The sequence below is a fragment of the Arachis duranensis genome, chromosome 6 (assembly GCF_000817695.3).
Source record: "Arachis duranensis cultivar V14167 chromosome 6, aradu.V14167.gnm2.J7QH, whole genome shotgun sequence".
Classification (NCBI taxonomy): Eukaryota; Viridiplantae; Streptophyta; class Magnoliopsida; order Fabales; family Fabaceae; genus Arachis; species Arachis duranensis.
The window spans coordinates 8,868,584-8,893,455 of NC_029777.3; the positions used below are offsets into that span (position 1 = coordinate 8,868,584).

A 24,872-nucleotide genomic window follows, 5' to 3' on the forward strand; every position below is an offset into this window, starting at 1 on the left:
TTACAATTCTTGCAGAGCATGGCACTTTCGAATCACCCAAAGGGGGAATTCATATCCCCGAAAACGAAAAAGGAATTCAGGGTGGAAGCCTACCCGAGTTTCATTCCCTTCATAGATAGAAAAAAATTAAGTTCGCATCCATATGTAAGTTTTTCGTTTGCTAAATTTGTTAGTTCGCTTATTTACTTATATGCCAAATAAAATAACACACTGTTGAAATGTGGCAATCCTTCATATTTTTGCTCCTGTTTGCCACTCGGGGCATTGGTGGTTATGGCTGATAAATAGAACAAAGCGGAAATGTCAAATACTTGACCCGCTACACAAAAAAGCTCCAAGCGATGAGAGAAAGGACATTAATAAATTCACTGTAAGTTGCCTCTATCTTCTTTACTTTAATAGATAGGTCTATTTCGTTAGTTGTGTTGGTTGTATATTGTGCATTCAGTTGGGTGTATCTTGTCCATTCATTCGGGTGTATTACTGATTTGTTTTGGTATTTAAGGGATATGTATTTTCAAGATTGATAACATATGCTGGCGGGGAACCTCTGGCGAAAGGGGAGAACGAGAAGAAAATTAAAGCATCATATGTTAAAATATCAGGGCAAAAAACAAGGTATAAATTTGTGACTCTGAACATTAAACTTTCCTAAATGAGATTTGTAATTTATTTTCTTCATTTTCAGCTATGACTGCGCTATCTACGTAATGAAGTGGCTTGAGTTAATTGAGCTGGAAAACATTAAAAAGGGAAAGTATGAATGTGATAATTGGCCACAGGTAACTGTCTTTAGAACTATATAACTCTGTATTACTTTACTGAATTAATATTTCTGTTTAAACATAACATACTTTTTAATTGTAGGAGGAGGTGGACCACTATAGAGTGGAGTATGCTTCCCGGATACTATTCAGTGAGATGAATAAATAGAGAGATCGGGCAATTAAAGAGAGTAGTGCTATAAGGCTGTCGAAGCCATCCTCTGTATTATTGAGTCCGTTTTGTCAGATTAATTCTGCTGATATAGAAACTGGGTAATCCAACTGCTGGGTAGTTTGTAAATTGAACAAATGATGTAAATATTTTCCATTTATCAACAACTTCTATTACATGTATATTTTTTTCCATAGTTAAACTATCTGTGATGGTGAACTGCCCTGTGATGTATTCAAAAGCTGTATTACAGGTGGTAAAATATGAAGCAAAAAATCAAGGCATATATAAACATAAATTATAAACTGTTACACCCAATGCAAGTCTAATAATACACCCAAGATTGAATAAAATATACACCCAACTTTCTGTGCTGTATTCAAAATGTATGAATTACATGTACTAAAATATGAAGAAAAACATCAAATAAAATATACGCCCATAACCTGCGAATTTTTACAGCTTTTGTTCTATATGTATCTATATATGTGTCTATATGTAAATTGTGAATTAACAAAAATACACCCAAAAAGAACAGTGCTTTTACACCCATATTCTATATAACTATACACCCAAAGAGTGATCCCCTGCTGCTGGTACCCTGAACTGATAATTTATAACGTGTCCTTGATATTGGCTGCAATTTGAATGCGCCGCTGATGCAGCATCAAACAGATTTATCTGAATATAACACTCACGCATTAGCTAAACTATTAACGAAAAAATAAACTCAATCGCCACAAATTTAAAGAACATTACTTTTACCTCGCTTAAAACTTTAGTCTTCTTCTTCTTTGTGGCATTTGCAATCTGTTTCTCCAGCTTTGAACCTAGCCTGTTTTTTGGACGTCCTCTTGTTCGAATCCTTGGCGGGCTTTGAAGCTCGTTAACGGATTCCAAGTTGGCGTCTTTGTGGGATAAAGAAGATGTCCCCTTCCTTTTGGCTTTTAATGCTTCCATCTCGGCCATGGTGTTATCGTACGCACGGTGCAGAATTGCAGTCAGCTCCTCCGATTCGGAGGCAAATTCGCAAATATTTTGCGAACGAAAAATCAATTGGTCGAACCTCTTGCTTCTTGGCTCCATCAGTGGCTCGTCGTGGCTGCTCTTGATATGTGTGTGTCACCTCTTTACCTTCTTGCTCCATCGTTCCAGTATATATCTAGGGGACACTTGGCTTACTTGTTCGAAGCTTAACACGCTTAGTGCGTGACGGCACAGTATCCTTCTCGACTCGAATAATAAGCATTGGCATTTTACCTCAGCTGCAACTGAGTCGTAGGTAACCGCGAATTTGTTGAATATTGAGCTGGAAACCTGTTCTACGACTTCGTATACTGAATAGCCTAGAGCGGAATTCTTTAATCTGGTGATACAATTCGCCTTTCCTCTGAATTACGCTTGGACTTCCCTAAACTTTGCGTGAGTGTACGCATCTTGAAACTGAGCTTCAATGGAGGATTTGGTTACACACGGTATGATCGTATGAAAATTTGCAGCATCTGATTTTCTCTCTGCTTGCTCCCTGCTTCCGAGGCAATTATCGTACTGTTTGACGAACTGAATAAGCAAGCTATTTCGGGTGATGTACTTGTTAAAAAATGAATGCATTCTCTCGCTCCTTTGTGTGCTTCTCATCCCTGCCCAGAAGTGGTGATCTAGATAGATAGGAACCCATATGTGACGGTCTTCGTACAGATCTGCATAATACACCCAAACACAGACAGTAAAATACACCCGAAAGAACGTACAATTTACACCTCTGCTGCAGATTTTAAAAAAACATTACCTGAAAGCCACTTGTTGTCCGCAAGACCAAAATTCAGCAGAAAATCGTTCCAATTCCTATCGAATGAGTCTTTGCTATGAGAGTTCCAAACAACATGGCTCATTTCTTGTTCGATATCGGCATGTCCCTTGTACCCGTTTAATTTGCTTGGAATCTTCTTCATGATGTGCCAAATACACCAGCGGTGAACTGTTGTTGGCATACAGGCCTCTAAAGCCCTTTTCATTGATGCGCACTGATCGGTGAGAAATCCTTTCGGAGCGTTTCCTCCCATGCAATGAAGTCAGCATTGAAATAACCATTTGAATGATTCAATTTCTTCGTTCTTCGTCAAAGAGCATCCAAGAAGTGTTGACTGACCATGGTGATTCACCCCGACAAAAGAACCACATACCAAATTATACCTGAAACAAATTACCATGGTCCAGAATGCAAAATCATTAGGTACACCCCAACAAATGCTTCGAATACACCCAATAAAACAACCAATATACACCTCTGCCGCGGATTCGTAAAAATAAATTAATTTAGCATCATAAACAGGGACAGTTTGTTACCTGTTTGTATTGTAGGTGGTGTCGAATGAAATGACGTCTCCGAAATACTCAAAGGCGGCTCTGCTTCTTGCATCGGCCCAAAAAGCCAGCTTAATCGATTGATCCTCCTCGAGTTCGAGCTCAAAAAAGAAATTCGGATTCTTCTCTTTCATTCTTAAGAAATATTTCCCGAATTCCTTTGCATCTTCTTGTTCGGAAACATTCCGCACTTCCCTGGTAATGTAATTCCTCACGTCCTTTTCGATAAAATTTAACTAGCGGTGACCCCCGGTAGCCGCAACAAATGATTGGTAGGTTTTGCTTGGTCTGATACCGGCCTCATCGTTATTCTCTATCGTACGACAAATGGACATGCTTAGTTCCCTGTGCTGTTTGAGCATCTCTGCTTTGCTTGGACAGCAGGGGTGTGAATGATCCAACACAACCTTTGAAATGATCCAAGCACCGACATCCTTCAATGTGTGTATATAAATTCTTGCAGGACAGTTTACACCGGCTGTCGGATTGGTCTTCTCGGTTGGAGATATTTTAGATTTCCATTTTCCCTCTCTGCTACATGTAATCAGTTGATTCTTAATCTCGTTTCCCTTCCTATTTATGCACCTAACTCTTGTAGAGAAACCTGCAGCCTTGGCATAGTTCCTGTAAAATTTTCCGGCATCTTCAAGGGTGGTAAAGGTCATTCCGACCTTTGGAACAAGCTCGTCATCAACCGTGAGAGGCTGCACAATACACCGTGTCAGAACTGTGATAAATCCATAGATATGATTCAAATACACCCAATCATGTCTAATATGATACACCCGAACCGCAACAACTCAACTACAGAATGACCTTTAAAGCCATAAACTGTCAATACACAGGCTGCAGAATACACCATGTCAAAAACTAAAAACACACCCAATCATATCTGATATAATACACCTGAACAACAACAACTCAAATAAAAATAACAAAAAACCAGAAAAGTGTAGATACACCCACACTTCTAGCTAAAATACACCCAAAGAAGAATTGATCTACACCCGAGCGTCTGCTATAAATTTCAGGTAATTAATCACAACTAATACATTGAATCGACAGATTCATGTTAACGTGTTACTTTCACAGTCAATGTTCAGCAATTTTTAAACTACACAATGCTATACAAATTATTGAAAGAAAATTCATACTAATCCTATGTAAATCAAACCTCAGGAACTTCGTTAGATTTAAATTCATAATCCACTTCGCCTGGATTCAGCTGACAATCTGAGGTTGAATGATCCATTATCTTCAAAACGAGTTCAAACTTTGATTTCAGAAAACAACAAATCAAAAGAGAAAATGAAACTCGAGTTGCAGAGAGAGAAAAAGGTAACGTAAACGAAGAACATACCAGTGAGAAAAGGAGAGGAAAAGATCGATGGAGAAGAATGAGGGAAGACGCGCGAGAAGAAGAAGAACCAAATCTCAAAATAACGAAAACGAAGAGGGAAACAAATATTTTAAATTTGGAAGTTAGATATACGCGGGATGTTATATAGCGCGTGTAATCAACGTACGTGGAGCAGCGCGTATTTTGATTTTATTGTTTAATAAACTTGTAAAGCATACAAGCCCTAATGACTTGTATGCAGAGCTTTTCCGTAATTAAGATATGACTCTTTTTAACATTACTATTTACATGTTTTTAATTTATTTGTTATAAAAAACTATTATTTAATTACTAATTATTGTTAACTCTATTTAATTTCAGGGACATAATGACAGTGACCCACCCTTATCTCCTAAAAAGAAATGTACTGGGTTACCTTTAGTATGGCTTTTAATTTGTTTTTTGTTTGGGGCTTTAGTTTACTTGATCCGGAAGTTTAAGGATAAGTCTAATAAAGACAATTCTATAAAAAAGTTTGTGGTAATTGTGGATGCCATCTATTTCATAGTAGTTATTCTAAGTACAATAAGATATGGGGATATTATTCCTAGTTCTGAATCTGATAAAATCGGAACTATGTTTTTAGCTCTTTTGTGTCCTGTGGTTTCTAATATCCTTGAGAGCTACCTGAAATACTTTATTAGAAAATTAGAAACGTGCTTTGTTAAAAAATTAGAAGGAGGCATGTTAGATTGTTTGGTAGTTAACCATAAAATAGTTCATTGAATAAAATTTTCCTTAGCGTTTCTTGCTGGCCCGTTTGTCTTTGGCATCGAAGCAGTCATAGTCCATTATGATTTCCATAACAACAGTAGGTTATGAGGATTACTCTTTTAGAACGTCAGTAAGAAAGTGTGTTTTATGTATTTGGTTTTTATTTAGTTTGTTATTTATAGTTTTGCAATTTCATTTCTAATTAGCAAGGTTGCGAGAACCGGACCGGTCAATAAACCGATGAGGTCACTGGTTCAATGGTTCATTGGTTCGACCGGGGTTCAACCGGAATTCAACCGGTTTAATTAAATATTAAATAAAATTATTAAAAAATTTAAAAATAATTATAAATATATAAATTCAATAATTTCTAACTTAATAAAATTTAAAATTTCACATAATAAATTATTCATAACTTAGTATTAGAGGTTCACAAACAACTTCAAATATCAAAATTTATAACTAAACAACTTCATAGATCATTAAGGAAGAGAAATATAGTGATATTAAGAATTTGAAAAGTGCCACGTTGGATAATCAAGAACAAGCAGTATTAAGCCATGTTGGATAATCAAGAACGGAACAATTATCAGGCCTAGAATCCTCTAACCACAACCTAACTACCTAACAGCATATATATCTATCTATCCTAACAAACAGAATTATTAAGAACTCCACAGAACATGAACTCCTCCTCTTAGAATTATTAAGATATCTACATGTACTTTGGTTTTTGTATCTTGGATAAATTATTATTTAACTGTTACTTGTGTTAAGAACATGACTTACATTGGTGTGAAAATCAAGTATCTAAGGAGAGGAAACCTTTCAAAAGTCTCATGTGGGACCACTTCAACATTGCAATGACCCAAGCACCTCAGAAAGTCAAAAGTCAAAACATAACCATACACCAAGCTTGCTGATCCATATCCCATTATGGATGTCCCTAAAACAGGGATTCCTATCACCACTGTCAAAACAAGATGCTCCAATAGTGTTGCATTTCCAGCTGCATCATCATTATTATTCCAAGATTATTTATTTGCACTTGTTTAATCATTATTAATGAGTTAATTTCTCACCAGTAAATGGCCCCGGAACAGGAGAAGAATGATGAAGTGAATGGTAATGAGTGAAAAGAAAGTGATGTTCATGAAACTTTCTATGCATCCAATAGTAAAGTGGCTCTGAGACTCCCACGTGCTGAATCATAGCAGCAACAACACCTTTCATATTCCATAATGGAAGATCTTGAAGAAATGGAAACACATAGCAAGCCATGGACCCAACTAGTGCTTGAAGAATCAAGAAGTTGTCCCTATTCCACAATTAGGAAAACACAAACACTAATAACTTTTATCACCAATAAATGTTAAGTAGTAGTGTGTTGCAACAATAATGATTGTAATATATATGTACCAGTCCCATTCTAGATCAATCTGCTTGAAATCCACACCTTGTTGAAGGATCCTTCGATTTCGATTGAGAAAAAGCATATGACTATAAGAACTCCACAGAACATGAACTCCTCCTCTTAGAATCCATAGTTCAATGCCCCCTGGCCCCTCCTCATACATGTCTCTTTCTCATCATTCATACCAATTTCTTAATTCTATATTATGATTAATCAGCAATCTAACTAAAATCAATAACAGAATTAATAAAAGAAAGTAAAGAAATAGAGCAGGAAGCAGGGATGAGGCAGGGGACCTGGAATGTAGCAGAGACAGACTGGGAAATGAAAAGGGGAAGAAGAGAAGAAGTAGTGCTGCCCAGAGTTGGTGGTGGCCGACTGAGCTCGCGGCGGCGCAGAGAGCGGCGCGAGCGGCGGAACAATGCAGGGCAGAGAGATTCAACTTCTCTCTGTGGCAGTGATGAGAGCTGAGTGGGGGGCAGAAGCGTTCGAAGGGAAGAGGAGAGGCGAGAAGAGAAGAAGGAAGGTAAGAATGGTGGTCAGCTTGCCGGATGATGGGTCGCTGGAGACTGCTGTTGTTGGCTGAGAGAGAGACAAGGAGGAGACGAGGAGGCGGGGATGCTGGCGCCTGGCTGAGAGAGAGAGGGAAGTAGCGCCGTAGTGGGTTAGGGATTTGGGTGAGTGAGACTGATGAGAGTGAGGGAGAAGGGAGAAGGGATGCTGTGGTGGTTGCCGTCGGTGATTTCTCTTTGTTCTGACTTCTGGGTGAGACTAAGATTAGGTCTTCGTTGTTTAGGCGTTTAACCTTTCTTTTTTTTTTTTAACCTCCAAAACGACGCCGTTTAGCAGTTTAAGTTTCAAATCAAAAACCGCTAAAAAATCGGACGGTTCTTCCGATTCATCGGTTAACCGCCAGTTCGACCGGTTTTTTACCAATTTTTTGCCATACGGTTTCTGATTTTACCCGGACCGGTTAAGTGATCGGTTCCCGGTTAATCCGGTTGAACCGGCCGGTCCGGTTCGATTTTCAGAACCATGCTAATTAGTTGAATTGTTAGACCAATTACTCTTCAAAACGAATGAATCGTGTTTTGTGAATTGTAAAATGACCATGAATGAACAGTTTTCTTTTCTATGTCTTTTTTCTTCTTTCTTTCTAATATATTTAATTAGTTCAATCAAATTAAACCTATTTATTCTAATTATAAACAATTGGTAAAATTATAAAATGAGATATTAATTATTATTTTATTTATAATTTTTATCACTTTATTATCATTTAAATGCCGGCTTTCCTTTACTTTTTCTCTTTTGGAGGAAAAACTATACCTATACCAGAAGAACCTAGTAATCTAATTGGGACAATGGTTGTTAATCTGTAGATAAAAGGGAGATTAGGTTGGCCTGAATCATCATGTGTTATGCCACAGTTGCAGGGATATGCTCAATCTTTCTTAAATCAATCAAAGCATGATATGCACAGTAGATTATTTATTATTAGTCATTAGAAATATTGCTAATAATATTTGACAAGATGCTCCTAATTTCAAATTACTGTTGAAGCCTACTACTAATGGCTAAAAAATTTTGATATGACAGTAGAATGAGTGTTATACTTTAACGTGGTGATTTTTTGTGTTTTTCAAAATTATGGGAGTACACAAATTAGACCCACCGATTTATGTTAAAAAATTTTAAAAATTTGGAGTACAGAAATCGGACGGTCCGATTTGTACTCTATACATTAAATTATCCCACATTTTAGAAAATACTACAGTAGATCACAATTTAGAAAAACACCATTACTAATCTAATATTAAAAATAAAAAAATGACTAATACTAGCTTATAATTATTCTTATAAAATACATACTTCCACAATAAAGTGAATATATTTTTCTTTTTGTGATATACTTGTGCAAAAATATTTTTTAGAAAAAGAAAAAATTATTAAACATATATTACCTGAGTTTTTATCATATAGTATATTTTTATAATGCAACCAAGTATCTTTTAACTTATTTTTTATCATATACTATATTTTTTGTTTCTCCCTGAAGTAACACAAAACAACATCGTAAATTTCTTCTTTCTCTTTTTCTGAATTATTTTATACTTAGATTGCCAGAAAATTCCAAATACGAAATTCTTATTTCGCCAGTCTTCTAGTCGATATAATTACCGACATTTTTATTAGACTTCCCATGAAATCTGTTCTCATTCGTAGATGTGTTTGCAAGCATTAAAATATATTGATTTCTGATCCAAACTTTGCCAAGTTACTTTTTACTTATACACCTCCTGCTACCATGATCCGACACTGCCATTCAAAAATCTTTCACTTTGTTGAATATGACTGAATTGAATGGAGAAACAATTCATTCTGCCTCAGTTTGTTTGAGGTCTTGGAACCCAATAATAGTAGCAGCATAAAACTTCATCCTAAATTTGAGATTCCTCTCCCTATTCCCACATCATTTCAGAATAAAAGAGTTTATGTTGACGTGCATTCTTGTAATGGTCTTTTTCACATGAGGTGGTCAATAGATAGAGACATTTCATATGTTTGCAACCCAATAACAGGTGAGTTCATAAGACTTCCAAAACATCCTGCAATCTTGACACCCTGCGAGCAAATATCTTGGTGTTTTGGTTTTCACCCCAAAACAAACCAATACAAGATAATGAGAATCCATATCTTTAAACATGATCATCGAATAGTTGTTCAAATGCACACAGTTGGAACATCGACATGAAAAAATATTGAGGTAGATTATCTCAAGCATTTGATATGTGTTCGACCATCCTACTTATTTTAATGGGGGCATTTCATTGGATTGGTAGAGATTTTAATAGAAATGCCACAATATGGACTTTCAATTTTGACACCGAACAGTTCCAATTCTTCTCTAACACGCCCAGGGGTCAAGGTAAAGACTCCATAGTAGATTTCAAGAGTTCTCTTTGTTTCATGTATTTTAATGAGTTGCTTGTCTCAATGTGGATGATGTAAAGATATGGAGTTGGAGAATCTTGGACTCCCATTTTTCAGTATTCCATAACCACATCTCAATTATCTAGTTGCATTGCCTACCATGATCGTGAAAATCAAGAATTTTGGATTTTTGGAACTCTTTGGCATGATATCAGGTTCATGGCAAATTTCAAATTTTAAAGTGCAGAATATTTACTCATTGGATAATTTAAATTGAGTTCTACTGTTTGTTAGTTGCAAAAAAATCTTTTATTTTGATTTTTTTTATTAATATAAATTTATGTTTAATTATTTTAGATTCGCATTATAATGCTCACATCTTATTTAGTTGCTTAATTATATATTGTTTCTAACTATTCAATAGTGTTTGCAAAACTGTAAAAAAAATTATATGATACCGTATTAGAGATCTTGATTACCAAGATCAGAATGCACAGCAAAAAAAAAAAAACATGAATTTTGTTATATCCAGATTGTACAAGTACATTACTATTAGTGTAACTATGCCGATTTATACACTAGAGGATCACTGCCATTCCTCCAAACACTAACAGAATTAACTAAGTCACAGTAACTAACTAACCACTCATAGAAACTAACTCACTCACTCTCCCAAAAAAAAATTCCTTTTTCTAAACTATTATAATTTGAAATATAATTTAAATTAATTCAATTTAATTTGTAATCTCTATTTTAATTTTATTGATTTAATCATCTTTAACAAAATAAAATTTTAAATTTTGAATATTAAAAATAAAGAACTAAATAATTCAATTACTAAAATAATCAAATTTATTTACAACAATATAAAAAAATGTTTTATAAAATGCAAAATATGTATTTGTATATAAAATATTTAATTAAGGACTAATTTTAGTATATTTATAACATGATTGAATAATTATATATTAATAATTGTCGTTTATTATGTGAGTTAATATTCAAAATCGTCCCTGAAAGATACCTCGTTCTCTATATCAGTCCTCGAATGATAAAGTTAATCAAAATCGTCCCCGAAAGATGACGGACATGACCACGTTAGTCCCTCCATCAACTCGTTCGCTGAGCTGGCTAACGTTGGGTGATGTGTGCCGTTAAGTGACCGCGTGGCTGAGGCCTACGTGTACGATGGGGTTGCTGACAAGGTAATTTCGTTTAAAGAAATCAAATCAGTCCCTCAAATGATGAACCCTAATCCTAAATGCGATGATAAATAAGTGGCATTCTGGAATTGTTGGGTCGATGGGAGAATGGAGACGGAAAATAGATGTCGTAGTGGTGGGGTATCTCTTCGGTCGCACGAGAGTAACGGTTCCAGTGCTTCAATGAGAATGAGGAGGAAGACTCACGAGGAAGCATGTATCTGCGGGTTGAAGGCTGTGATAAAAAAATCTGGGACAGCAGAGAACCCAAACATATTATTCTATGCATGTTCAAGGTACTGGGTAAGTTGTTTTGAAATTTTTGAAGTTTTTCCATCTTCTTCTGCATTGTTGGGTGTTATTCATTGTATTCTTCTCTGATTTTTGAATTTGCAGAAGGACAGTCGCTGTAATTACTTTAAGTGGGTTGATGCTGATGACTGTGAAACAGTGGTTGAAGGTGGTGCTAAGGAAGATTCCAGAACTGAATTGCATGTTGAAAGTGAGTATGATGAATGGAGGGTGAAGGAGGCATGGAGATTGGGTAGCTTGGAAGTTGAAGTTAGATATTTGAAACTGCTAGTAATTTTCATGTTAGTGATAGTTGTGATTAATGTGAGCATTGTTGTTTGATATGTACTTGTAAGTAGATAAAATCCTGTTGAAATGTAATGGTGTATTGAATTAGTTTGATTGAATGAGAATAGACGTTTGATTAGTGCTGTTTAAGGTTAATTCCAAAGTCTGAATTACTGGCATTGTCGAATATTGCAAACTAATCAATATCACTGTTGCTATAAAATTAAGCCATTCTGAATAAGTAATTAAAGTTAGTCATAGCATTGTGCTGCCATTCAAGGCTAATAGTCACATTGTCTGCAAGATAAGTACCACAATTCATAAGGTATCCATTCCTAAAAATGAAGGTTACACCAAAAGAGAAGGGCTATCACAAGTATCAGATTACAATAACCACAAAATATTACTTCATTTGCCCTATACAAAAAAACTAAAGCAGCCCGAAAACATTGCTTTGTCATCAATGTGGTTTGTCATTCTTCCTAGGGTGCTTGAAGCCTGGAGTAGGAACAAAAGTCATAGAGTTGGCCAACTTCTTAGTAGTCGCAGAACTTGTCCCTTTGATGGTCTCAGCCGAGATTGCCACTGGTGTAGATGAAGTAGGTGTAGGGGAGGATCTAGCTCTTACTTTTGCTTTAATCACCTGTAATTTAGGTGGCCTGGCTGTAACTTTGTCCTACATAAGCCAATACCAAAAGCAGTTGTTAGTTTATAAAACACAGGTGTAGCTTTTAGACTGTAGCAGTGATTATACCTGGGGTGTAGCTTGTGTTGGTGGAATGCTCTCAGATTGGCTAATGTCAATCTCTGTAGGGGGTTGGATCGGTGCTGGAAGTGAAGGCAGAGGTGTTATTACTTCTGGAGTAGTATCAAGTTCTAGAAGGACATCATTCACCTTAGGGTCAGCTCCATCTGCAGTAGGAGCAGTAGCTGCCAGTTGCAGCTGCATCTGCCTAGCATTTTTCTCAGCATCAAAAGCTTTCTTCTTTGCACAGCTTTTTTTGTTGTGGCCAACCTCACCACAGAACATGCATATGATTGGGTTGTACTTTTTTTCATCTTTGTCTTTGACCCAGTTGGCTGTTCATCATTCTCTCTTCTTCTTTTGTTTTGTCGGTCTTCCAGGTTTCTGTTTAAATGGGGGTGGGACAGGTGCAGGATGTGGTGTTTTTTTCCCATAAATCCTGTCCTTTTACCAGAATGACATTGAAATAGTAAGTCCTCCTATAGGCATCCATCTTCAACCAGTCATGGCAGTACTCCTCAGCCTTTTTTTCATTCTTATCCTGTATGGCAGATATTGCATGCATACATGGCATTCCTATATAAGGCAAATTATGTTGTTAAGTAAACCAAATAACACGAATGAATGAAACTTCTCTAAATGTTGAAATTGTTACATGTTAGTTGCGAGAACCTACAAGTGCAGGTGTGCTTTCCCAGGTCAACAACCATATTGGTTGGCTAGCCATGCACTTCGTACAACTCTTCCTTTTCATCTCCACACCACTGAAGAGCCCAATGGCTAGACAAGGTTGTCATTGCTTCAAGTCTACTCTGCTGAACAGGGGGAAGAATTCCTTGATAGTTCTATAACTTTTTCCTATTGTCAATCATGCTCTTCATGATGATCCTTCTAAACTCCTTTCGTGCTTGATCTTGGCATTGAATGACTCACATGCGTTGTTGCATATGTTATCCACCTTAGAAACCTCACTGAAATACGCCTTAGTTCATGCATCTTTTGGCCACTTGTCTAGATACTACCAAACTTTTTGATTTATCAACTTAACTCTGTTCATGTTTCTATTAAACTCATTAGTGGTCCTGGATCATGCACATTCCCACACCAGATCTTTTTAACTCGGTGCTTGACCATTGTTTTGAGAAATTGCGCCACAGATGCCACACGCAGAAGCGATGATGGACCCTTGAAAACACCTCCTAAACGGCAGGAATTAAACCCTGCATTGTTAATAAAACACGAAAAGATTATCAGTCAATATGGTCCTCAAAAGATATTCATTAATTCAAAATAGTCCTTCAGAAGATATTCATTAAATCAAATTGATACTCAGAATGCCATATATCATGTCAACATCATCCTTACCTTCTGCATGTCCGAGATGAAGCACCATTTATTCTCCCTGTAGTCTCCCAAATCTTTGTGCAGTAGCTCCAGGAACCACTGCCAGTTATCCTTATTTTCCACACTTACGATAGCATAAGCAATCACAAAGATATGATTGTTAGCATCCTGTCCACATGCTGTAAGGATTTGCCCCCCATGTAATGTCTTCAGAAACGTCCCATCCAGTCCTATCAAAAGTCTACAACCTGCCTTAAAGCCCCTCTTACAAGCATCGAGACAGACATAGAATCGTTCAAATAGGAGAGGACTCTCGGGCATGGGGATGACACCAACTTGAATTGTGGATCCAGGATTGCTAGTCAGTAGTTCATTAGCATAGTCCCACACTAACCCATTCTGTGCTATTTCATCTCCCTCAACGACCATCGAATTAATAAAGAATTACTATTAAGAAATAGTAAATTACAAGCAGATTTTTCCAATAAAATTTTACTGTAAAAAATATCAACGAATTAAAATTACAAGCAGATTTCTCCGTCGCTTCTGCTTTGTCGCCGCTCGCTTGCACGAGCTCCCTCGGTCACTGCTTGCTTGCACGAGCTCCCTCCGCCGCCGCTCGCTCGCATGAGCTCCCTCCTCTGCTGCTCGCGTTACACGAGCTCCCTCTGCCGCCTCTCAGCTTATGTCTCTCTCTGTCTCGCGCCATCCATCCTCGCCGTTCACAGCCTCGTCGAGTCATCGTGTCACCAGATCTAAAACCTACATGTATGTCTTTATCTATTTTAGATTCTGGAATTTCTATTGATCTATATTTTGTTTGGAATTCAATTGTTCATACGTTATTATTGCATCTAAAACTCAATCTGTTCCACTTTTATTTTATGGTTTGGATTTTTGTTCTTGAATCCTCTTCAAGGTTCGAATTTGGTTTTGAAAGTAGCTCCATTAATTGTTATGGATAAAAGTTTGCGTTGGAGATAATCTATTGTGCCTTTTAGAGTTCTGCTTCTGAGGTAACTATAATTACCAGTTCATGAAATGCAATGTGCTAAGTACATAGATTTAAATTACTCTGTTGACTGATTAGAATGAGGTTTTCAGAGGAGAGATGTGTACTAAATAAAATAGTATCACTTAAAGAAAAAAAAGTTGTTACACTGGTATTGTTTATAATATATATTTAATTCACATTTTCAAAATTCAAAGCATTGATTTACTAATTTATGTTGTTTTGCATCATTATTTTTTGGAGTGATCCCATTCAACACAATTGTTGTTCTGATTGAGATCTCTAAACCTTATCTTGAAAGAATTTTCTTACCATTAAAACCGACTTTATCTGTTTGGGTTCTACTGTTAGTATAATGAACGAGCCTTGTTAATTCTATTTTGTTTCGTGATTCATGGTTTCTATGAGTTTGTATGTAATATCTTCTATTTGATAGGTTGGGACTCCAATTTGTATTCCTTCTAGAGACTTCATTGACATTAGCGGCCGCATTGCCTCCATTGAAAATAACCAGACGCCAGTTGATTATGCAAAGAAAGGGCTGAAAGGAGCTATTAAGGTACATATGCCTACAGAAAATTGATTTTTCAGATCTTAAACAAAATATACTACAAAATATCTTAAACAATTTAAGCCTTACCTATGGTCAGTTTTTGGCTGTGTCAGCGAGAGAGTAGAAATAAAGGATAAGTGGCTGCAAAACAAGGGAACACATTTTATTTATTTATTTTTATTTATTCATTAGTTTGGTTTTATTTCTCTTTGTTTTGGTCCTAAAATCATATCCAATTTGGTTTATTTCCCTTTGAATTTTAATGTTCAAAACAGAATGTTGAAGTATTCGTGGACGCATTTAGAGCAGTAATTGAAGAGAGGTAACGCGTCTATTATTTTGTGGAACTTCAGGAATGATTTGACCTCGAATGCCTTTTGTATTAATTCAAACCTTGCAATGTGGTTTGATCTTGAATGTTTATGCTTTCACCCTGAATATGAATATTTTAGGCTTATTTAGATTATATCTATGATGGTAATATAGACAAATTTTGGCACCTTTGACAGAACTGTATTTCATGCAAACATATAATATTTTCTATTGAATAATAACATATAGTGAATCTTACTATTTGAGGGAGATTTTGTCCACTTATACTTGTTTCCAGGAAGTGGGTACTTCCTTCTCGTTGCCCAGATGGAACTAAAATTTATAAGAGCAGAGCTCTTAGAACACCTTTTATGAAAGTGTGTTTCCATTAATAACTAAAAGAGTGAAAAGGATTACAATCCACTTTCCCGGATACTGATTGACTTATAGATTTCATTTTTTTAGTGAAGCTATACTTTTGGGTGCCTAGACTCTACGTGGAATAAGTGAAGCTATACCCTGTTGAGACTATCACTATGGAACAATTAATTAAAGTTATATTTTGTTTCTGCCTTATGTTTTAGGCTGAGAAAAAAAATCAAGACATTTATTTTAAGAAGATTGTAAGATATGTTGGATAACCCATGAGCCACTTGGAATCTATTGCATCATCAGCGATAATTACATAGTAACACTTTGTTAATTTTCCTTTCTATAAATAGGTTCATAGTGTATGAGTGTAAGAGCATTTGGTGCAACAGTAAGATTTCTACCTCATGACATGATGACTGAGTTGAATGTTGACTAATATTGCTATATATATGTATACATGTAGGGATTAACAAAGACACTAGACTTTATAATTGACACAGCATTGGTGATCATCCTTTTGATCCTTACATAGCACTTCTGAAAACATTTGGTATCCTAGTAGTAGTTGGGGCTGCAAATGAAATCAAGTTCAGCCCTGCAAGCCTATTCTTCGGTATTACATATATCTGCACATATTGTTCATTGTTTTAATTTTTCTGGTTTGGTGCAGGATTAAAAACAAATGTCATATTTTCTTGTCCCAGTATCTTCTTTTCTCAATTTGGCTACGCAGGTTGGTTGCATAACTTCTCTTTTTCTTTTTCATTAGCAGTTAGGTTAGATGAATTTCGCTGTGCACACCAAGTGTTCGATGGTTTGCTTATTTGTTGGTTTGAGCTAACATGCACATCTAGAGATTCAAAAGAATACTGAATCACAGTTATCCAAACACTTTCATACTGTATTATCTTTTGCTTTACATGTAGTGAAAAACATCTGTGTCTGTGGATAAGTTTTTTGTTATGGTAAGTTTCTGAAAAGATTATGTATTTTGAAGTTCAAACAATTTTTTTTAATTAATATTCTGGATGATTTTAGATTAAGGACCTTGATATATCAAGGAAGAAAGCAGATCTTGAAGGCCACACAACAAGAGCAGATGGTCTGAGGTAGTTGTTTCGATTAATTATGTTTCTCTAGGTTCCTTTCAATTGATTTTTCAGTTTTACTCAATGCTCCTGGCGAAAATATGTCTTACATCCTATTTTGATGCAGACTTTGATGGACATAATTTTAGATCAACTAGCTTACAGCATAGATACCATCCCCCTATTTCTTAAGGTTGAGTGTGATCCTCTCACCCTTTTTGCAAATAGCTGTCTGTACAGGATTATCCGTTTCCTTTTGAAACATTTTCTTCTAGTTATACTAATCAAGAAGCAAAATAAATCTCACTATATGATATTTACATAGTATTGATGACATGACAGTTATGTTATGGCTAATCGTTCTATTTTTACTGAGCGTGATTGCAGACCTTCAGTGAACCAAAATGGAAACTGGAAATAGTTGTGCATTACCTGTGGAAATACATGACTAAGGTAATCAGCAGCTAGATTGTTTGAAAATCTACTTGCTTAATATTATGTATTGTTACTTTTGAAATGGAGCCTCAACGGATAGTAAGCTACAGGTTTCATAATCTCTATTTAATTTTGTTTGTTTTATACATAATTGCAGCCTTCTGTTCACACTCGAAAGTCAAATGGCTCTCCTGAGGATGCAACATTTGAAGTGGCTTTGAAATGCTTCTCAAATAAAACTGGCACTAAAAGTTCTATTAAAAAAATTGGTCCAGATGTAATGCAGTTCCTTGTTGGTCACAGGTATTCCTTTTTTGTTACTTTAGTACTAAGGTGGTTATGTAATAGAAGTAATGGTTTGATTCCTGTTATTTAAAAGCTTTACTATCTTCCTAACCCTCATACATGGATTGTAAGCATTTTGCATAATGTGATTGGTGAATTTGGTTATAACGAGAGAAATTTTTCGGGGTTATCGGTTCAGTTCTTGATATTCTATATGGCTATAAGGCATGATTGTTTGATTTCGCTTTTGCTCTTGCCGACTTAGGTTGTCTATTTTAAGCTGAATGTGTTTGTAGAGCCTCTACTTTGCTCTGCTTTAGAATTGTTCCTAGTCCTAGTCCTAGAAATTGATTTTGCAACTTCTAAAAATTTTTGTTGGAAGTCCATGAATTAAAATATATAGAAGGCCAGATTTTTGTATTTTCAACTTTTGAATTGAGAACTAATTTACTAGTTTCCTTTCATGGCAAATTAGTTCATTCATATGGTCCCTTTAAGCTGCTGGAAGCACCCCACAACCGGTGGCAAGAAGCATGAGCACCTAAAAAATTTCTTGTTTGAGGGAATTTGCTTAACTAATGTTAAGCAAAGACAATAGTGGACAAAGAATATGTACCTTGGAAGCTTAATTTGAAATTGTGCTCATTGGCTTTTTTTTTTTCATAAAATTTATTTGTTTGGTCTTTTAAAAATTAAATCGTTATTTAATTGGAATTGATTGGTATATAATAAAATAATATATTTATATAAATATACATTTAAAAAAATATTTTACTATTTTTAAATTATTTTACAAAAAAAAAATAGTTTGATTGATTTTTGGATTTTTTAACTTATTTATTATCAACCAATTTTTATCTTAAATCAAATAGATTTAGTGACTAGTTTTTAGTTAATCGAATTTGAATAGTTCAATTTCATTCTCATAATCATGATTATTTTCTAAACTTCTTTTATAAAGTATGTCTAACTTTTATACTTGTTTAACTAAAAACTAAATACACACTAAAAATATTATATACATATTAAAAATTATTACTAAATTAATGATTATATACATAAAAAATATTTTGTGTATACAAAAAAAATTATTAAAGATATAATCAAACTAGCACGTTAGGTAGAGTTTTGGTGAGTATAAAAATTAGGCTAATTAAATTTGATGAGCTCAAGTTAGATCGACTTATTATAATTTTTTTTTACTAAATTTAAACCGATTAAATTTGAGTTGAAATAGATCGGATAATCAAGATCCAATTAGAATTAAATTAGTAAGCAAAAATTAAAAAATGTGAAAAAATATTACGTACACAAAAAAAATTATGCTGAAAAGTGAAAAAAATGACTAAGATGAGATTAAAATTAGTAAAAGTTAAATTATATAAATATTATAGTTTTTTTAATATAATATGTTAGGTAATTTGTTCATCGGGTCGGTTCAGGTTCATCGACCCCTATATCTGATACTCGAACAAATTAAGGTTGAGTATAATCGAATTTTACTCGATTACCCATAAGGTATAATATTTAATATAAAATCGGATTTAGTTGGATTTAATCAGATAATCGAGTTACTTGTATCTACTTAATTAGATAATCACGTTATCGGTACTTATTTACATTCTTACAAAAAATTAGCTAGTATATATTTCTGTATAACTATATGTATTGTTTAATTTATTTTTAATTTATATTTTATATTTTAACATATATTTCAGGTAGATAGTTGATTTGATTAAGAGTGTTAGCGGATCGTATTAGATCAGATATGATCAAAATCTCGAGTTAATATATACTAAACTCACCGAATCCAATATTTGCATTTTCTCTACTCGGATATGATTTGAAATTTATATTTGTGGATGGGATCAGATTTCAGATATATCTGCAGAAAAAAATTAAAAAGATTTTTTTTTAAAAAAGTCAATAAAATTCCTCTTTTCACTCTTGTTCATACCCTGCCCCAATTACAAGGCCCAGATCCAAATAATACGTAAAGGCCTAATCCACGAGATTGGCCTTCCCCTACAACCGACCTTCTCGTGAGGCCGAGTTCGACATAGGTTCCACCAGTAAGAAGTCGGGGACGAAGATTAGCTGGCAGATAACACTCATTCAAATAAGTAACTGCCCCTAAAATCTCTCAACCCCCTTCTACAAGTCAAACCCCAACCTCCCTAAGATAAAGGGACAATTATCCTCCTAAAATGACGAAACCACTCCAACGATGGTTATGGGTTCACCACTATAAGTACACTGACACCCCTCAGGTATTTCGAAGTCCCCATACTCTAAAAACTTGCTTAGACCCTTGCTGACTTAGGCATTGGAGTGTCTTTACAGGTACCACCCCCCATTCTCTCCAATACACAAGTCGGAAGGAAGCTCCTAGGAGTGAATCCGCTCGAAGGCTTCTTCCGCTAGACGATTGGACCAACTCAACAAGTCCAGCCTGTCCAGAACGACGACGACAACGCGGTGACGACGACCTCCCTTCCCCCTCGCGTGATTCTCTTCCCCACCTTTCCTTCCCCTTTCTTCTTTCTTTCCCCCTTTGCGTGATCCCTTTTCCCCTTTAATTTAACCCATTTTTTTTAGTTAGGGGTAATTTAGTAATAAAAAATAAGTTTTTGGTAAAAATGATGATTTTAAACTAAGTTAAACTTTAGAGACAATTTTGTATGAAAAAAAAGGTTAAAGACAAAAAAAAAATTTGACCTATACCTTAAGAATCAAAATCATACTTAACCCTAAATTTATTCATATTTTAAGCAAAAGTAGGTTGTCTTATTACTCAAAATCTTTGCTGATTTAGCTGTTCTAAATTCTAATGCACAATTGATGCTCACTCCTAAATCAAAGATCTCAATTCCTAATAAATAAAAAATTATTAGAGATATAATAATTAATATTATTTTTTTTATTAGTTTAAATTTTTAGAATGAGTGATTTTATAATATGGTATTAGAACTCTATATTTAAAAGATCTAGAATTTGATCTTTAGTAAATTCCAATAATAAAAAATAGCATAAGACAAATAAAAAAAATATTTATGAGAAAATCAAACAAATTCAAAAGAGACTCTTACTCAGAAAAGATGTTTAAACTTTTGAAATGTAAGTCTTCAACAAATATTAAAACATTATATGATTAATAAAATTTATAATTTCTATCAACATTTTATGAATACTAAATTTTAAATTCTAAACTCTAAGTATTAATAGTATAAAAATAAAATATTAACTAAAATATTGAATATTGAGTAATATTAATAAAACTATTGATCTTTAATATTTTTTTTTGTTAGAAGAGAAAAAATAAAAGGAGAGCAAATTAGCAACCATACCAATACCATGAATCTCTTTGTTTAGGAAATTTAAATTCTCAAAATTTTAAATTTTCACTTTAAAAAGTAAAACATAATTTCTCATTTTTAAATAATTTTCCTCTTATATTTTTTTTTAGTTTTACTTATAAAATAAATAATAAAAAATTATATTTTATTCTTTAAAATTTAGAGAAAATTCATTAGACATTTTGATTTCAGGGATGGAAAATGCTATTGTTATATTAGTTGTGGCAATAACATCTCTCTTCTAGTTTACAAATATAAAAATCTGTAATTAATTAATAAATTACTATTTGTACAAAATAAAATATAAAGATTCAATATTTATTTAAATAAATAAATGAGTTATCTTTTAACTAACTTAAATTTATTTATTTATTATTTTGGATCTAAGTCATCTAACACTTGTATTAAAATTCTTTTTATTGAATAGAATGAATAGCTTTTAATTTTAGATATTATATTACACATTTACACACATATAAATATGAACTAATTCAAAATACATGTGAAATTGCAAATGATTTATTAAATTAGTATTAATGGATAATTTAGATATATTTCTATGTATATCTAAATTATCCATTAATAAAACACAAGCAAGAGCTCTTCTTTCTTAGAAGGAAGATGTACAGAATGTTTCTGATACGATCTAGGAGGAGGATCGGGAACCTGCGGGTCGAGTCGGATGTTGGATTGTCCAGATGGAGAGGAGGGGAGGTACCTGCAAAGACACTCCGACGCTCAAGTCAGAATAGATCTAAGAGGTGTAAGGTATGAGGAATGAATGAATACCTGGAGGGACCTGGGTCCTCTATTTATAGGTGATGGTAGTTATCTTATCTTATCTTGTTTGGCTAAGATAAGGGAGACGTTTGAATTCAAAAGTTGGTTAGGAGCTCTAGAGGGCCGGTTCCGGGCCTTCTAGAAGGGCAAAGTGGGTCGGACCCGGGTAACCGGTTTCGAAGACCATTCCGGGCGTAGGATCCATGGGTCGGATCCGTAACAGTTGCCCCCGTAGCGGGAGAGCGAGCAAGGTCGGTTTGTCGCTAGGAGGTGAGACGTTTTTCATTGTGTCTCCAGTGCTTTGTCGAGTGTTCGTTTGGTGACGAGGTCGGTTTCTCGATTTCGTTTGGTAAGAGATTCGTTCTGACCGTATTTTGGTCTTGACGTGACCTTTCCGTGCCTGCTGCGCCCGTTGCGTCCTTTGAGGCGTGATTTATTAGTTTGCTTTTCCGAGGGGGCATTTATTGTGGGGGGGGATTTTCTCTTTTTTGCCCCCGTGAGTCTTCATTGTGCCTAGGGTTAGTTGTGTCTTTTTTGCTTTTCTTTTGAAACCGTTTTGCTTTGGTTTTATTTCCCTCGTCCGTTTTTTCTTTTTCAAAAGGAACTCTTCATTTTCTGAAAAAACTCCTCGGTGGTTTTGCTTTCTGGTGCCGCTCCGCTTCTTTCTGTTTTTCTTCAAGCTTCCTTCTAATTTACCAGGTTGGTATTTTTTGCCTTTTTCTTTCATATTTGTTTGTGCATGCCTGTTCTGTTTTTGCCATGCGTTTGTTCTGCCTGTTTCCTTTTTTTGTTTGTTTGCTATGTTTGGTGTTTTTGTTGAGTTTGGGGAGGGGGCTGAGCACCTCCGTTTTTTACCTTGATTGTAGTGGTGGGTCACGGCGTTTGGGTTTGGTAGTGGTGTTTAGGTTTTTGTCTTTGTTACTGTGTAGAGTTGGTAGGCTGATGGTGGTGCTCCTCCCTGTTTTAGGTATGCAGCGTCGGAGAAATGAGAGTGTGGGTGCCCCAGTAGCCCCTTCCAGGGGCGTTCCCAATCGCTATGGTTGGGTGACCAGCGATGTATGGGGTGTTCCGTCGCGGATGACGGAGGGTGATCTCCAACGGCTCCGCGACCAGGGGGCAATTTGTGGTGGTGGTGAAGAGGAGGGGCGATACGAGCTCGTGCTCCCTGATGCCGACGAGCGCGTTTGCTATTTGAACCTCCGTTCACCCACCGTGCCGGACTGGATGTGGGTTTATGAATCCATGTTTACTCGGCTTGGTGTGCGGTTCCCATTCTCACCGTTTGTCCAGGGTTTACTTAGTCGGTGCTCCGTAGCACCGTCTCAGCTTCACCCGAATAGCTGGGCAGCCGTTCGGTATTTTGAGTTGGTGTGCCAGTATCTCGATCTTCCGGCTTCGGTTCCTGTTTTTCTTTTTCTTTTCTTGTGCACTCTTCTGACTAAGGAGGGGAAGCACAAGAAAGGATATATGTCTTTCCGTGCTCAGCCTCATCGTCGGATTTTTGGGTTGTTTGAGGATTCATTTCATGGATTTAAATGGGAGTACTTTAAGGTGCGTCCCGTTCGGGGGCACCACCCGTTTTGGCTTACTTTGGAGGGCGAGCGCCGGTTTCCGACGTACTGGAATTTTGGTGCCGGGCCGTCGGTTCTGACTAAGATCTCCTATGATGATTTGTCTCGGGAGGATAAGGATATTGCCAGCGTTTTGTGGCATTTGTTTGGCGAACGTCCGTTGAATCCTCGAGACGTTATGGGGGATCCTGAGGCTTGTCGGACATATATTGGTGTGTTCCTTTCTTTTTTTTTTTTAACTCCTCTCTTGTTTTTCTTTTAGTTGAGATGGCTGGCGGGCTAACTTCTTTGGCAAGGTTGAAGGCAGCGTTGGTTCGGGAGGAGGGGTCGTCGTCTCCATCTACTCCTGTTTCGACTCCGGCCGTGGATTCTCAGGCTATTTCTCAGGGGGTGGTTCCTTCGGGGGCGCCTACTGGCGTTGAAGTTCCTCCCGGCTCGCCTGAGGTCGTTGTGATGACGGCTGCCGAGGCTTCTCGGAAGAGGAGTAGACCTGAGGAGCCGGGTAGTGAGACCTTTGAGGAGGAGGGTTTGGTTCCTAGTGTGATGGACCGACGCTTCGATGCTACGGGTTTTATTGATCAGCACTTGATGCCTGGAACGGAGTCGTTTTTTGATGGCTGTGACGTCTCGTTCCAGGCTAAGTCGGTTTACCGTGCCCTTCTTCGCTCTGCCGTGGTTGTTCGGAAGGCTGAGCCCGTGATGGCCCAAGTGGGTTTGTTGGAAAAGAAGCTTCGGCAGGCTCAGGCTGATGTGACTAAGTTGAAGGAGGAGCTTGAGGCCGCCAATACTGCAAAGGAGAAAGCGGTGAAGTCTTCAGAGGATGCCGGGGCGGAGATTCTCCGACTTGCCGGCGTTGAGACTTCGCTTCTTTCTCAATTGGCGGAGGAGCGGACGCGTTCTTCAGATGCGAGTTCTCAAGCTGCCGTGCTTCTCGCCGAGTCGGAAACTCTGAAGGCTGAGGTTGAAGCTCTGAAGAAGGAGAAGACGGCTCTGTTGGCTGATGCTAGGGATGCCATCGTTGCTACCGAGGAGACGATGAAGGCGCAGGTTCTGGTGTTGGCCCCTGGCGTGGACGTGTCCGTGATGGGAGCGTTTAAGACCGTCCGTGATGGTCGGATTGTCGACATTGAGTAGTTTTTCTGTAATTAGTTTTGAACTTTGTTTGTTTTTTGAATATTTCTAGTGGCTCAAGGGCCGTAACTTTGTTAATGGTATTTTCGGCCGTTTTTGGGTCTTTGTATGATCCATTTTGTGGCGTTTATTTGGCCGTTCGGGCCTTTTTGCATATTTGAGCGTTTGTTTTATCGTAACCGTTCGTTTGGTCAGTTTTTCGGATATCCGTGTGTTCGGCCTGGGGGGTGATCAGTCCTCCAGTGATGGCCGTGTCTTTGTTCCATGTTTGAGAAACAGTAATGACTTGTAATGGAGATGAAGTGGAAATAACTTGTAAAAAATTTATTTGAATGGTTGGGCCTCG

The 24,872-nt window shown here is 36.4% G+C and overlaps 2 protein-coding genes across 51 annotated transcripts in view; one reads left to right on the plus strand and one right to left on the minus strand.

The window, feature by feature from the left end:
* LOC107492418 (very-long-chain aldehyde decarbonylase CER3-like) overlaps window positions 1-7,601 on the minus strand; it is a 56,640-nt gene extending 49,039 nt beyond the window's left edge. For 2 of the 4 annotated variants that reach the window (XM_052263225.1, XM_052263224.1), the window contains exons 1-4: window positions 7,124-7,601; window positions 6,833-7,025; window positions 6,496-6,731; window positions 6,203-6,422 (exon numbers count right to left, since the gene is read on the minus strand). In XM_052263225.1, the coding sequence (XP_052119185.1) occupies window positions 6,203-6,422; window positions 6,496-6,731; window positions 6,833-6,990 (614 nt within the window). In that variant the 5' untranslated portion in view covers window positions 6,991-7,025; window positions 7,124-7,601. Of the gene's footprint in view, window positions 1-3,250; window positions 4,005-4,536; window positions 4,556-6,202; window positions 6,423-6,495; window positions 6,732-6,832; window positions 7,026-7,123 lie in introns of those variants that run through there. The other 2 variants (XM_016113441.2, XM_052263226.1) reach the window with 2 other exon arrangements.
* The window catches only part of LOC107492417 (negative regulator of systemic acquired resistance SNI1), a 148,866-nt gene that overhangs the window by 75,405 nt on the left and 48,589 nt on the right, over window positions 1-24,872 (plus strand). For 5 of the 47 annotated variants that reach the window (XR_008010611.1, XR_008010575.1, XR_008010601.1 and 2 more), the window contains one exon: window positions 15,472-15,518. Coding sequence is in view for 5 of the 47 variants with exons in the window: in XM_052263230.1 (XP_052119190.1) it covers window positions 17,356-17,421; window positions 17,561-17,779 (285 nt within the window). In the remaining 42 variants the exon portion in view is untranslated. Of the gene's footprint in view, window positions 1-14,090; window positions 14,400-14,846; window positions 14,990-15,079; window positions 15,203-15,471; window positions 15,519-16,343; window positions 16,494-16,550; window positions 16,614-16,918; window positions 16,990-17,095; window positions 17,162-17,355; window positions 17,422-17,560; window positions 18,137-18,163; window positions 18,344-24,872 lie in introns of those variants that run through there. The other 42 variants (XR_008010610.1, XR_008010602.1, XR_008010599.1 and 39 more) reach the window with 32 other exon arrangements.